This window comes from Homarus americanus, unplaced genomic scaffold, assembly GCF_018991925.1.
Source record: "Homarus americanus isolate GMGI-L3 unplaced genomic scaffold, GMGI_Hamer_2.0 scaffold11022, whole genome shotgun sequence".
Taxonomy (NCBI): Eukaryota; Metazoa; Arthropoda; class Malacostraca; order Decapoda; family Nephropidae; genus Homarus; species Homarus americanus.
The window spans coordinates 15,198,832-15,214,554 of NW_024737068.1; the positions used below are offsets into that span (position 1 = coordinate 15,198,832).

General features: G+C 43.1%; 1 protein-coding gene across 1 annotated transcript in view; it reads right to left on the reverse strand.

Moving 5' to 3' along the window:
* The window catches only part of LOC121872997, a 59,149-nt gene extending 49,960 nt beyond the window's left edge, over positions 1 to 9,189 (reverse strand). Inside the window, exon 1 of the mRNA XM_042376224.1 lies at positions 8,664 to 9,189. Within this exon, the coding sequence (XP_042232158.1) occupies positions 8,664 to 9,036 (373 nt within the window). The 5' untranslated portion in view covers positions 9,037 to 9,189. The remainder of the gene's footprint in view (positions 1 to 8,663) is intronic.
* Between the last annotated feature and the right edge of the window lie 6,534 nt (positions 9,190 to 15,723).

The window sequence follows — 15,723 nt, forward strand, 5'->3', positions numbered from 1 at the left end:
ATGGAATTTATATACAGTAGACTCGTTTAACTTGAACAATATATAGATCCGTTTAATGTGGTACTTATACAGTACCCTAGTTCAACATGGTAATCCTAGCCTATTTTAATCCCCATTTGTATAAGTTAAAGGGTTAATTTAATCCTATAGTTATGGACCCACTATTTCTATGTGTAGGTTCGAGAACTTTTAGCCAGACTAGGCGAATCAATTCCTCCGAGAACCAAGTTTAATATTATATAGTCAAGAATATAGATGGATCGAATCCTTTATAATCCAGAATATAAACGAATTTTATCCATTATAATTCATTTTATAAACAAATCTAATACTCCATAATCTATTCTAGCCTAAGGACCGATCTGATCATTTATAATCCAATAGATTCGTTGGTCCAGACAAAGAGACAGACTCATAACGACATCTCATTTCTTATTAATCAACTACCTGTGGAAAGATTGGCCAATTAACTGACGTCAATACCGGACTGATAGATAACGGATGCCCAAACAAGGTAATTAACTGATTGATTTCTGATTGGTTCCCGTTACTCTCTCCGGGTAACGATTGGTTGAGGCTGTCATAATCCTGTGTGAAATCGGTGGAATCCATTATTCGCGGTACAGCAAGTGATTGATTGAGGTCGTTAACTACGGTTGAGTAATTGGCCGACGTCAATATTTCTCACCTGTCAATGATAAAGCTTAACATCTCTGCGTGAGTATCGTCAGAGCTGCCAATCTCTCGTACATGACTGGTTTAGGTCCATATCTCTGTGATTGGTAAGTGAAGTTAATAAGTGTGTGTGTGTGTGTGTGTGTGTGTGTGTGTGTGTGTGTGTGGCAATGCGCCTTTATAGAATGTTTATAAAGAGCTTTGTTTGGATATACTGTACTCCAACTGTCTTGGGCAGATTTTTTCTCGTAACTGAGGTTTGGAGAAAGGAACTACCTACTCCCTACGATATAGTCTAAACGTAATTATGATGCCATTTTTTATTATTATCGTTTTAACATAAGAGCCTTTAAGACGCAGAGCTCCGAATCCTTGTGTGTATAACGGTAAGGGTATTAGTATGCATCTACACACACATACTGTCTTGTGTGCGTGGCGAGTGCATGTACGTGGAAGTCATGTGCACATGTGTACATGACTGTTATGTGTGAACGTAGGTCGTGGCGTACACAGGCACCAGCGGGCACGTGGCCTACTGTAGCCACCAGCAGGACCTGTTCTTGGCCATCAACAGTCTCTCTCTCTCTCTCTCTCTCTCTCTCACACACACACACACACACGCACACACACACACACACACACACACACACACACACACACACACACACACACACACACACGCCATAAAAACGTCACGTATCTCGAACAATGGCAACACCACCATATAAATCATCCACATATGGAAAAAAAATAACCAAACAAGCAACCAGGAATTACAAACAACGTTCATCTGGCAGCGGCGAGGTGTCCCGTTGTATATTAATGAAGACCCGTCTTGAATGATGAATTGATTACAAGGGGTCAGTCACCCCACATTGAGTTGGCACCTCTCTCTCTCTCTCTCTCTCTCTCTCTCTCTCTCTGTCAGTCATTGTGCAAGCGGATGAACGCATTAATAACGCCCCCTCCCCCCATTACTTTCTTATTGAAAATTTCCAGTCGTATTTCAAGGAGATATTACGTTTTCGCTCCCCAAATATTAAGAAATATATATCTAGTATTATTTGTCTGTCAATCGAATTTGTATATACTGATATACTGTTAAATGATATATATATATATATAGGCCTACAATGTATATGTATCGTACAAGCGTGACGTCACTCTGCAGACGTTGCCAGCAGGTAATTACTATGGCTCGCTCCTCTGGCAGTTAATGCGAACCATGAAATTCATCTCTTGTACGCCATTAGATCGCGACACTGTACCATAATCAGCGGTGAGGTGCAAATATCCCCCCCCCTCGTCTTGCTAAATGACTAGTTTTGATATATAAAGAGCGAAAGGTACAGAAAGGGAAATTAAAACAAGACAAAGTACGAATAACTAAGAGAGAGAGAGAGAGAGAGAGAGAGAGAGAGAGAGAGAGAGAGAGAATGGCATCCAGACAACGGAATGTCACGTAAAACGATAACGCGCTGGGAAACGACAATAGTTGAAGCGTGAGTGTGGGTGGTCGCGTCTTGAATCTCATCTCGTACTAAGATTTATTTTCCCTAGTTTGCAAATGATCGGGTACGTTATTTAGTTTAAAGTCGAGTCTCCGTCCTTTTAGGTGGTCATCGTTGTGCCGTAAATGAAGTGTGGTCAGTTAAAAGTATTTTCCATGCTTCATCAGTTAAGACTTACAGAGAAAATTTCACGTACCGATCATTATGCATCAGTGTGGGAACTAAGAATTGGAGGATGAGATTGGGATCTCCTGAAGAATCTCCACCCCAGATTCTTCAGGCGACCCCATGTGTTTTATTTTATCGCAATAAACGTATCAATCAAACCCCATATGTACATGTGCACATAAATTTAAGAGGAAATTGTGGTAGTGATGATGGTAAGAACACAATAAACATAAGAAAATAAGGAGTCTGCAATAGGCCGGTTGGCCTGTGCATGGCAGATTCTGTCTAGAGTTACTACCACTCTCTATCATCCATGAATCTGTCTAGCCTCCTTTTAAAACTTTCCAGCGTTCCAGCACTTACTACAAAGTTGTTAAGACGCCTCGAGGTTTGCCATACATCGCTACACTTCACTTCACCTCCACACAGGTGAGGGCAGTGGTGACCTACTTATCCTTTGGCGTGTGTCATCCTCACCTGCACCTTCACCGCCTCCATCCGGGTTTTCAGAGATTTTGTACGTAATTCGGAACACCTGAAGATTCACCCTGTCCCGCACCTGATGATTAACCACCCCAACGCTAACCTTACCTAACCCCCCAGGCAACGTTAGGGTAGGGTAAAACTTCAGGTGAAATAAGCTGGTGATGAAGCGTATCTTCAGGTGACATAAGATGATATAAATTCACATTTAACACGTCACAATCTAGTGAGTCCATAACGTAATACAGTATAAGGTTTTAATAAACTTGTAATTGTAAAATCAATCTAGTCATTGTCTACTAGAGTAACCATTGTGCAACCTCATCCTAAATCCTAGGTTAGCTTAGTTAGCCAACAAACTCTGTAATATATAAAACAAGGGGTGTCGTCCCCCTCTGTTTAACTCATTAAACTTCTTTTCCAACCTTTCCCCCCACGACTATATGTTGTGACTTCTCCATCCCTCATGTCTGGCTGTGCCTTGAGCCCCAGCATGCCTTCCATTCATTCCCCACCTTAACCTACAAAAAAAAAAAAAAAAAAGGCGGTGAGGGGGCGAATCTTCAGATGAAATAAGCTGAGGGGGGAGGGGGGCGAATCTTCAGGTAATCCGAAAAAAATATTCGATTATGGTCGGATCTTCAATGTCATCTAAGTCCTTGAACCGCAGCATCTGTGAGCCAGCTAGAGTAGATCTTTGCCTCACCAGTTGAAGAGGCGAGTCTAACCCGAGGAGCTTTGAGAATGTAGACTATGAACGGGTGTAGTGACTGGAGGCAACACAACGGGTTCTTGTTTTCGTTGACAATAAGATATATGAGATTACCTGAAGATTCCCCCCCCCCCCTTATCCTCTTGTCCTCTAACGTGACCTAATATAACATAACCCACCAACGCTAACGTAATCTAACTTAACCTCACCCTACTTAACCCTCTTCCTGGTAGTGTTATTGTGTTTAATCAGGTAAAATAAAGTAGGGTGCCTTCAGTTATTAGTTTATAGGAGAACCAATACACTCAACACGTAGACGAGTTTTGGTCAGGTGGCGTGTTACAGGTGGGTAATGAACGCCAGGTGCTCTTGAGGAAGTGTTCATGCTCGGGATGTTTTTTAGGATACCTCTTCATTTCTTCCGTATAAAAGAGAGGAAGCGGGACACAGGAAATAGGCAGAAGAGGAAAGAACGAGAAACAAACAGACAGAGAACAGAGGCAGAAGAAGATAGAGAAAAAAGGGCAAAAGAAGGGAGAGGAAACAGTCAGAAGAGAAAAGAGAGTAGAAGAGAGAAAAAAAAAAGATAGAGACAGAAAACACTTGCCTCCGTTACATCACCACCACCGAGGCACCATACAGTACATCTTGTTCCCTGCACCTCCAATACCTCGGGCAGCAGATACAGTAAGGATTAACCGGTGAGGGACGGGGGTTACTAGCTTACGACGGCTGGCCTGCTTTACCACCACCTAACGGGACGACGCGACGTGCCCACTAGGGTTATAGGGCAGTACCGCGTGGTCAAGGCTGCCCTGGTGTGTCGGTTTACCCACAGTTTTAAGGGTTGTAGTTGTGACCTCGGTAAAGACACCTTGATGCTTGTATGTGTACCTGTGCGTGCATGTGTACCTTGATGCTTGTATGTTCACAAATAGGGTGGTGGGCGAGTGGAACAAGCTTAACAACTTTGTAGTAAGTACTGGAATGCTGGAAAGTTTTAAAGGGAGGCTAGATAGATTCATGGATGATTGAGAGTGGTAGTAACTCTAGACGGGAGCTGCCATACACAGGCCAACCACCAGTCCTTATATCTGTACCTGTATTTGCATTTGTACTTCAATTTAGTTTGTTTCTGAATTTATTGAATGAAACTAAATAAAACTTACCTTTCAGACAGGTTAGTGAACTGGTGGCAGTATCCCAGAGGCTAGACTTACGACTAATCAGCGGAAGTGACGTACAACAGCCGAGGTAAGTACTCACTCCGACAGGGGTCAAATATCCAACAATTATAATGATGAAAGGACGGGAGTGTGTGGCATGGTGACCTAACCCTTTAGTAACAATACAATCACATGAAGAGTAGGCGCCCCCAGATGATTTTACGTGATGATTAAACACCCTAACCCCTCCAGGTATCATTAGTGTTTAATCATCAGGTGAATTTAGCTAGGATGACTAATTCTCATGTGAAATAAGCTGGGAGGCCTAATATTCAGATGAGCTTGATTATATCCTACAAGAAGGACACTTAATAAGGTGGACATTACTCTTTCATCGTGTTCGTTATACAAGACTGATCGTCAGGTTTCGGGGATGCCCTCATAAACAACCAGTCAACAACCAGCACTCAAGTGTCTGGCTGTCTCCTCTACCCCGTTTTTACACGTTTATGAAGGCTGAGTTAGGTGTAGATTAGTCCGGATTTTGCTTGCAGTAACGTTCGCTCATGAAGGAGCATAAGAACGATGTCGCCAAGGAGTGATAATATCATATACAACCATCAGCAAGAAAAGAGGTAAAACCACGAGGGAATATCTCTGTGAAAATATTCTTAGGAAACACGAAAGGTTTGAAAGTTTCTAAAAAAAAAAATATTCCTAGAACCAACGACCGGTGTACCATAATGAAATTCTTAGACGTCACATGTGGGCAATAAACTTTGAGTGGTGGAGTGACAAGCGTGGTGGTGGGCATCGACAGGAAGGTGTGTGACGAAGGAAGGGAGTGTGTACAGTTATCCTGGGACACCGGTGATGACGCCACACTAGGTAACGGTACACGGATCATCCCTCTCGCCTACCCGTCCCACTTACCCGCTCCCTCCTACCCTCCCCGCTCCCTCCTACCCTCCCTACTTCCCCGCTCCCTCCTACCCTCCCCACTTCCCCCCCTACCCTCCCCACTTCCGCGCCCCCTCCTACCCACCCCACACCCTGAGCACTCCCACCCCCACGCATCCAACACCACTTCTCTCTGTCTTACACCATGCCGCGTCACTGTGACTCCAACCAGCATTCTCACCAGCTCCGAGCGTAATAAGACACTGGTGTGGACAGGTGAGCGACCGCTGTGAGGTAGAATGTAGGAAGGTTGTCATGATGATGAAACACCAGACCAGCGCTGGCAACTGTACGTGACCCTGAACTTGTCTTGTGAGTGAAGGTCAGACCCGTTCCCCTCACCCGCGCATCCCACCCTCCTGCTTTCACGTTGTTTCTGCTTCCGTCATTACTCCTGGGTCTCTTCCTGGCTGCCTGCCTGTTTGTCTCAACCTTCCTATCTTCTTAAGATTAACCACCCTACCTCTAACCCACCTAACCCCCCCCCCCTCGAGGTAGCTTAAAGGTGTTTTAACATCAGGTGAAATAAGCTGGCATAGCTTAATCTCCAAGTGGTGTAAAATAAATATATTTACCATCTTTATCATTTGCGTCTGTCCTCCCCCCCCCCTTCAGTAACACACTATCATGTCAACAGAATAAAATACAATCTGAAATACGTTTTCTTTTAATCCAACAACTCAATAAGTGATCGGATTCACAAACATTCGAAAGTCAAATTCCCCAGGTGAGGCCGTTCTTCTTATCACAGGTAGATATGCGGGCGTGTGTGTGTGTGTACGAGTGGATGTGTATATATAGGTGAATGTGTGTGTACAGAAGGGTGTGTGTGTATACGAGTGTATTTAAGTAGGTGGGGAACAGGTGAGTGACCCCAACACACCTGTTGACCTTGGCACTTCCACCCGCATCACCCTCCATCCCCCCTTCCCACCTATACAAGCACCTGCTACTATCCTCCCTTCTACCTAATTGACCTTGTCACTACAATTGTCACGCTAACCTTCCTTGTTATTCTAATTCATCGTATCACCCTAATTCGCCTTGCCGCTCTGATTCACTTCGTGACTTCCTTTGTCACCCGAACTGATTTTGTCAAGTTCTAAGTCTTATTTTATATCTCTTTATCTGGTCATTTCACCCTAGACCCCCTTATTCAAAACACCATCGACCTATTTCACCTTTATTTTACTTCAGCTCAATTTTTTCACCCCTTTCGCTATTTATTCACCATTAACATTCTTTTCCTCACCCTATTTTCCCCTAGTATCTTACTTTTCTTTTCATATCCTCTTTCCACCCTTAATAACCCCTTTCCCACACCCAACACCCTGTATCTCCCTTTACCCTCCCTCTTTTCACCCTTGTCGTCATCTTTTAACGTTTGTCTTCCTATTGTATCCTCATCACCCTATTTCACCCTCAAGAGGACTTCAGCATCATAAGGAGAGTCATATATCCAGGTTGTAATATCACACTAACTGTAATAATTGGCGGGAACAGGTAGTTACAGCAGCGGGATGAATAGCGAGGAGGAGAGCCTGATGTAAATGCTGTTTTCCTGTTCCTGGATGCTGGTTGATGGTGTCGTAGACATCTCAGACGCTTAGTGCTCCACCTATCGGTATTTTCCGAATGATATACGCGCTAAAGCTCTTCAAAGGTCAATTAAAGCTTCAATATGTCCAGAACATTTGTACTGTTATACATAATTTGAATCATGGGAAGATTAGTCCCCCAGTTTGTTTCACCTTATTAAACATTAACGCAACCTGGGCGGATTAGGTAGGTTATGTTAGATCAACGTTAATTTGACGAAACGCCAAAGTGTGTTATTGTTATGCAATACGTTTTGTGGGAGATCTTTGCCCATACTGCTGATTTCTGTTACAATTAGGTGATTCAACTGCCAAATCATTAAACACACGAACACCAGTCTTAATTTATTTACAACAAACAAATTCTAGAAATTTATGGTGGCAACAAAGACACGCCATTCTTATTGTCTTGGGCACATATTGTACACTGCCGGAACAACACTTAGCTAATACACCTTCGGGACCAGTTTACTGTAAACCTTTAGAGGCGGTAATAAAACACATCATCGCCTTGACCTTCAGGGACACATTGCTGGCACAAATTCTCCGTCGTTATATTAAGATGTGGGCTTTAATATTCAACTTATATCTGACACGAACCTAGAACTGTAAGAGTGTAGCCAAGATACTAATTAGGGAACAAAGGAAATAGGGTTTTATCTGATATTTTAGTTAGTTGTATATGCAGTTTTATATATCCCACAACACTGGTTACGAATTCGCTTATAAAGAGTTGTGTCAGGTCTCAACTCGCTTCCTGTTAGTACCTATCAGCATTGATCACTACTCCTAGTTGTGTTGAAGTTCCCTGTTTTCATTTCTGCTAAGACTTACAAAAATGCAGCTAAAATATGTACACTGTCCTCAATTGACAGACACCGTGCATTTATTATTTGGAATTCATCTTATTTTGAGCGGTTTTATACTAAGATCACAGCTGCCACTCAAACTAAAGTGAAAAATAAGATGCATACTTTTTGGAAGGTCTTTGTCTCTGTCTTCTGTTATTACATTAAACCCGTTTATCTCTGTATCGTTCATAATCATTGCATATATCATTTACAGTTCATTAACCTTTTTGAAACTTAAGGATCCTCGAACATTCTCACTCATTATGATCTGCCTCATCCCTCCTCTCCCTCACCGCTCGTGTTAGACCTCTTGTATCCCTCTCCCCAATCCCTCACACACTTCCTTATATCCTCACACTGTCTCATACACCACTGACACCCTCCCGGGCTCTCACACATCTCAGGCACCCTCACTCTTACATCTTCCTCACCCTGCCTCACACCTCCCTGGCACCTTCACCCTGCCTCTCACACCTCACCCTGTCTCCCATTCCTTCCTGGTACCCTCTTCCGGCCTTTCACACCACTATGGTACTGACCTGAGTTCTCCCCGGCGGCAGTCTTGAAGAGCACACATAGGCCGGTCTCGAAGTTGAGCGCCTGGCACTGAGGGCTGCGACGACAGAACTGGATACACTCACTCAGCAGCAGAGTGCCAATATTGGAGTCGATGATGTCATCGGCCGAGGAGTACACAAAACCCGTGATCAGCTCGAAACTCACGTCTTCATCATCGCCGCACGAAGGGGAGGAAAGCTGTCCGTCCGTCTGGCGGGTCACGGAGGGCCGCCGTTCGGGACGACTTCTTTTACTCCCTCCTGGTCGGGATTGCGTACGTGGTTTTTGACGCCTTTGAGCCTGAGCTAGGGCGACCACTAGCGCTAATAAAACAAATAGACGCGAAACATTCATTGTTGCTTAATCTAGAGAGTGAAAAAAACTCGTAAAGTCGAGGTCGGTGATCGCGGCTAAAGTTTCTCTCACGAGCGTCAGACAGCGGAAGAGTAACACTCTACAGTGGTACGTGCGGCTGAACCCTTGACAGCCAACTGAGGAAGACCATGTGGCAGTAGCGGCCGCCAGCCTCCCTCCGCCCTGCGCCTCCGTCGTTGCCACACACCTCCATTGACACACTTCCCACACCTGTAACTGACGTCATTTTCTTGCGGAAATATCAGACCAAGCGGCCAAAAAAGAAGGCGAGATTCCAGATGCTGATTTTGTAGTTGTTCTGAACGCGGTCATCGCCCTCCTGGTGTGAATCGTGGGCGGTCGTCAATTTGGACTGAGGGTTTATGTTATGTACAGTATACAGTATTGTGTGTGTGTGTGTGATTTTTGTTCCTTATATGAACGAAAAGTGCACTGCTTTCAGATGCTGTTCTCTTATTAAACTTGGCCTGTTTTATTGTAAGTTGTAATGCTTTCCCAGTCTGACCTACATAATTTCCATTTCAATTGTTACATGGAATGCAGTAAACACTTCCATTTACATTGAAGGTTGGACTGTTCTTAACATATTAGTAATAGTTGAGTCATACTTAAAAACATTAATGTTCAGTAATTTAAGGGATTGAACTAACAGGTCAAATTCGTTGCAATAAGGTAGTCAAAATATTCTTAAATAAGAACATAAAAATGGAGGAAACTGCAGCGGGCCTATTGGCCTATACTGAGCAGGCCCATTTACACCCAACCCCTATTGCCCATACTGTATATCCATCCAACTTATGTTTGAAGCTATCCAGCGTATTAGAGTTAATGATGATGTTTGGTAACTTGTTCCATTCATCCACTACTCTTATTTTCAAACCAATGCTTACCTATTTCGCGCCTAAATCTAAATGTGTTTAATTTAAAACCATTGTTATGAGTTCGCTCCTAGTTGGATAGTTTGAGTACCTTTGTAAATGTCGCCCCTCGCTCTACGTCTCTCGAGGAAGTGCAAATTAAGATGCTTTAACCTGTCTCTGTACACGAGGTTTCTAATGCCCGGGATTAGTCTTGTCATTCTCCTCTGAATTCTTTCTAGGAATTTTATATCCATTCTATAATACGGTGACCAGAATTGAACTACGTAATCCAAGTGATGATGATGATAATGAAGTAAAGTGGCAAATGACTTTGCCCTGGGAGAGGAGAGGAAAGAGAGAAGGAAAGCATAGAAACGGGAAGTAAAGTAGTAGGGGGTGATAGCAGGTGGGCTGTCCACCTAGCTGAGACGAGTTGATAGGTTGGGGTGGTGGCCACACACAGCAGACGTCTACCCGCTCAAGCCTCCACCAAAAAAAAAAGGAGAAAACGTGGTCAGCATAATGGGAACAGGCAACAGCAGTGCTATAATGACCCTGAGCTGAAAAAACTCAGGGTTAGAGTCAGGAGGGTGGGTAAGGGTTACAAACAAATTAGAACACCTCAAATGTTACAACTGTATCAAACTTCCCTTGCTGCTGTCAGGGATCGTGTAAACGAACTCAGACAAAATGTATGGGAGACATATGTCAACAGCCTGTACCAACACACATCCTTCTGCAAAGCCTGGAAAGACATAAACATAATCAGAGGTAAAAACAGTAGACACGTCTCCCATCCAAACCCTCTGCAAAAGTCGAATGAGCTAATAACAAAGTGGGCTCATGTGTCTAGCTATGACATGTTATCAGCTAGGACTCGGGGACTCCTTGATGCGAAGTCTGTAGAGAGAGAATATTGGGTCCTCCAGCTCTTCAAGTTTGCTACAGATTCTCTGGGCTTGGCTGTGTGTTCAGTGGTTCGATATTGTATAATTCGTGAAGTTCTTGTATTTTGGTGTTCTACGGATAGCTTTGTTTTGTACTGATTGAAGTTTAAGTTGTCTGATTTTGCTGATCGTGCTGAGTGGTATTGGTGGATACTCCAGGTGGGGGCGGACAAGTGCTTTGAATAGGTGTAGTTGAATTTTGGTGCCCATTTTGCTAAATCTTCGTAGTTTTGCGAGTTGTCATTGGGCAAGCGTTTTGCGTTGTGTTATGTGTTTTGCTATGCCTCCTCTTGCTATTGTGAGTCCCAGAATTTTGCCTTCGTTGGAGTATTGTATAGGTACGTTGTTGACTGTGATTGGTGCTGGATTTATTTTGGCAATGTGTATGATCTTTAGTTTCTGTGTATTGGTTTGTATTTTCCACTTTTTTTCATATTCGTTGATTTGCTCGATGGCGTGGGCTGTTTTTCGTGCCATCATCTGTCTGCCCTTGCCTGGATGTCGGATGATTTGGGTGACGTCATCAGCATAAGCTATGTATTCTCCGTGTGTAGGACGTGGCATGTCCGCCATGTATCATGTGTAGAGTGTTGGCGAGAGGTTACTGCCCTGTGGTACTCCGCTGTATAACTTGATGCTTGGGCCTATGTGGTTACCAATGATAATTTTGGCCTCTCTGTTGTCAAGGAAGTTACAAAGAAAGGAAGTAAAGTTGTTGGGAAGTTCTTGGGTGGTAATTTTATATTTGAGCCCCAAGTGCCAGACCTTGCCGAATGCCTTTGCTACGTCCCTTAATACTACGTTACATTGATCTCTGTTGTGCATTGCGTTTGCTATTTTTTCGTAAATTAGGGCTAAGGCTGTATGGGTTCCTCTGTGTTTTCTAAATCCGTGCTGCCTGGGGTTGTATTTCTCGTCAAGTTCGAGGTGTATTCTCAGTCGGTGGTTATTCCAAGTGAGGTCTCACAAGCTCAAGATATAGTTTCAGGATGACCTCTCTAGTTTTGTAACTAACACTCCTTTGGATGAACCCAAGTACTATATTAGCCTTGTTTCGAGCAAATACACATTGTTTACTTGGCTTAAGATTCCTACTTATCATTACTCCTAAATCATTCTCAGTCGGATTTCTCTATAACATCGTTTTTCATCTGATATATGGTTTCTCTGTTTACATCTAGACTAAGTACTTTACTTTTGTTCACATTGAATTTCATCTGCCATTTTTCAGACCATTCGAAAATTTGTTTTAGATCTTCCTGTAGTTTTGCGGAATCCTTGTCAGATTTAATTACACGCCCTATTTTAGTGTCATCAGCAAATTTACTTATGTTGCTGTCTACACCGATATCTATCGTTTATGTATATATAATAATTAATAATGGTCCAAGTACTGAGCCTTGGGGCACTCTTCGTCTTTCTAGGGAATGCAAGTTTAGTTTCTTTAATCTATCTTGATATGGAAGGTTTCTAAGTCCCGGAATCATTTTCGTCATTCTTCACTGCACCGACTCCAGTGAATTGATATCCATGCTATAGTAAGGGCGCCAGAACTGAACAGCATAATCGAGGTGCGGCCTGACTAGCGCAAGATATAGTTGCAATATGACCTACGCACTCTTATTGCTTACACTCTAGATATAAAACCTAATACTCTGTAGGGGTATGAGATATTGGTTCACACTCAGGATGGGATGCAGAAAGGAAACTCACAATGTGCTCACTGTATACATATTGTATTGGATGTACAATGCAGCTTGTTGCTGGGTAAGTAGCATGGTAATAAGCGTTGAGTAGAGAGAGCTGGGTGGTGAGGGTGGCCAGAGTGAGGGCACGCGGCTTGAGGGACGCCAAGGTCGCTGGAGGGAGCGGCAGCCGCACGGTTGGCGCGGAGGAGGTGTTGCTTGCTGGTGGCACTGGGTAGAAAAGAGAGCTGGTCAGAGCAGTGTCAGACCTTATAAAGCGTGGGTAGGCGTGGGTAGATAGTTGACCCCCGCTCCGTGGGCGGCGCTGGAGGCGTAGGCTGGGGAATTCGAGAAGGTTCGGTGCTTGTAGGGGAGGAATCCACTACAACTCTGCTTGCCTTATTTCGAACATTAACGCACTGTTTTCTAGGCCGTAGGTCCGGGCTCACAAGTACCCCTAAGTCTCTTTCACAAGTCGACTTCTCTAAGTTGATGTTGTTAAAGCTGTATACATTGACAGTATTTGTTCTTTCATTATTAAGTACGCTGCACTTGCTGGTGTTGAATTTCATTTGCCATTTTTCTGACCACTCCTGCAGTTTATTTAAATCCTCCTGTAGTGCATTTGCATCCTGCCCTGAATTAATCTGCCCCCTTAATTTGGTGTCATCCACAAACTTGCTTATGTCACTGCTGATCCCAGTATCTAGATCGTTTATGTAGATTATGAACAAGCGTGGGCCCAGTACTGACCTCTGGGGAACCCCACTGGTTACACAGCCCCACTCAGATTTAACACTCTACGCTGACCCTCTGTGTTCTATCGGTGAGCCATGATTTTATCAAATTTAAAACTTTCCCCTCGATGCCCTTAGCCTTAACTTTTCTCATTAGCCTCTGATGCGGTATTCTGTCTAACTCTTTGCTAAAGTCTAAGTAAATAACATCATAATTTTCGTCATTATCTACTACCTCAAAGTCTTTCCTAAAACACGTCAGCAGATTTGTGAGACAAGATTTTTCCCTTTGTAAATCCATGTTGAGAGTTGTAGATTAATTTGTTTTTCTCTAAATGCGATCGAATGCTATATTCTATAATTGAATCAAGAAATTTCCCCACTACTGACGTCAAACTAATCAGCCGGTAATTTGACGCCGATGCTGTCTCCCTTTTTGAATATGGGTATTACATTTGCCTGTTTCCACGAGCCTGGCACAACTTCGTATCTAATGATTTTGTAAATAAATTTACGAGGGGTCCGTTAATCTGTTCCCTACACTCTTTCAAAACTCGAGGGAAAATTTCATCCGATCCTGGGGATTTTGTCTTCTTTAATTTATTCATCTTCTTTAGAACATCCTCGTTTTTGATAGTGATATTCTTGAATTTCTCTTCTTCATTTCCCTAAATATCAGTTCCACCCCTGGCATTTCCTCGTGAATTTCTTCTGTGAAAACTGATAAGTAGCAGTTGTTTAATGCTTTGCTTATTTTCTCACCATCATCGATCACTTCCCCTCTCTTTGACTTTTAAGGTCCCACTTGTCCTTGACCTTTGTCCTATATACCTGGAAAAATCCCTTGGGATTCACCTTGGATTCTCTTGCTATCCTGATTTCGAAGTCCCTTTTTGCCTTCCTTACATTTTTCTTAACATTCCTAGATAGTTCATTATACCTATTTCAGAGATGCTCCTCCCTTCCTTTAATTTCTTATAAATTTCTTAATTTATTCCTATGTCATGTTTAAGTTTTTTGGTCATCTACCTTGGCTCATTCTTATTTGACCTAATTTTTCTGTATGGTATATTTAGTTTTTGTGCTTTACATAGTATACTAGTGAATATATTATAGTCATGATCAATTGTTCTGTCGCCTGTGACCTCACCCGATCCTACCGGGGACTGACCTGACTGTTCCCAGGCGACTGACCTGACTGTTCCCAGGCGACCTCACCTAGGTACCTTCTTAACCCCTCATAATCTGCCGATCGAAAGTCTGGGACTCTGACCATATTTTCATTGTTTTTCGTTTCCCAATTTAGGGTGAACCTGATTTCTCTGTGATCACTGTTCCCTAGTTCTTCCCCTATTAAGATATCTCTGATAATACTTTCTTTATTTGTTAATACTAGGTCTAATATATTGTCACCTCTAGTAGGTTTTGTAATTAGTTGTTTTAAATTTTTTTTACTGTACTGCATCTATGAAGTCTTCAGATTCATAGTCACCTATAATGTTGTCCCAGTCAATATTTCTGAAGTTGAAATCCCCCATAATGCACAGGTTGTTGTATTTTGCTGCCCCACTCATTTCCTGCCATATGGGCTGAGATGCTTCTTTCCCAAGACTTGGGAGCCTGTAAATCACTCACATAATTAGTTTTTCTCTTCCTTCCGCAATTTCTACCCATACAGATTCGGTTCCTATTTCACCCTTTATTGAATTATTAATACAACATTTTAATGTATCCCTGACGAAGAGTGCGACCCCTCCCCCCTTCCTACCTTCCCTGTCTTTGTGATACTCCGATAAAAAGTTCTTGCTCGCCAGACTCATCCAAGTTTCGGTGATTGCTATGACATCTACATTCTTGGTACATACACCCGCTCTCAGCAAGTCTATTTTATTTCTAACGCTCCTACTGTTTGTAAAGTATACATTTAAACCTACCCTTCCCTGTTCCTGTTTTACCCCTTGTCCTGAGTAACCAATTTTACTCCCCAGGACCTGCTTGTTTTTTTTTACTCCCACTTACCCTGACCTCTCTCTACTGGCTGCAATTTCACGCTCCAGGGATGCAGACAACGTCTTTACCCCCGTGCGAGACAAGTGTACTTCCTCAAGACTGTACAAAAGTGTACACTTTGTACAGGTAGTCGTTGCCATAGAATGGTTGCCAGTTATCAATGAATGCCCAACCATTGCTTGCACAATGTTTTTCCAGTTGGCAATTTATATCAATTGCCCTGGGCAACCATTCACCGCCAACTCCTCTTCTAGGCAAGACACCACATATTATCGAGATCCCTCCCCTATCTCCAACCTTCCCTAGCGCCTCTCTATACCTCTTAGAAAAGTTCCTCACTCCTAACCTTTCCTTTGTCGTTACCTCCTACACCGAGACACACTATTGGCTTGGTACCCTCCCCTGACAAAACCCTATTTATCGTCTC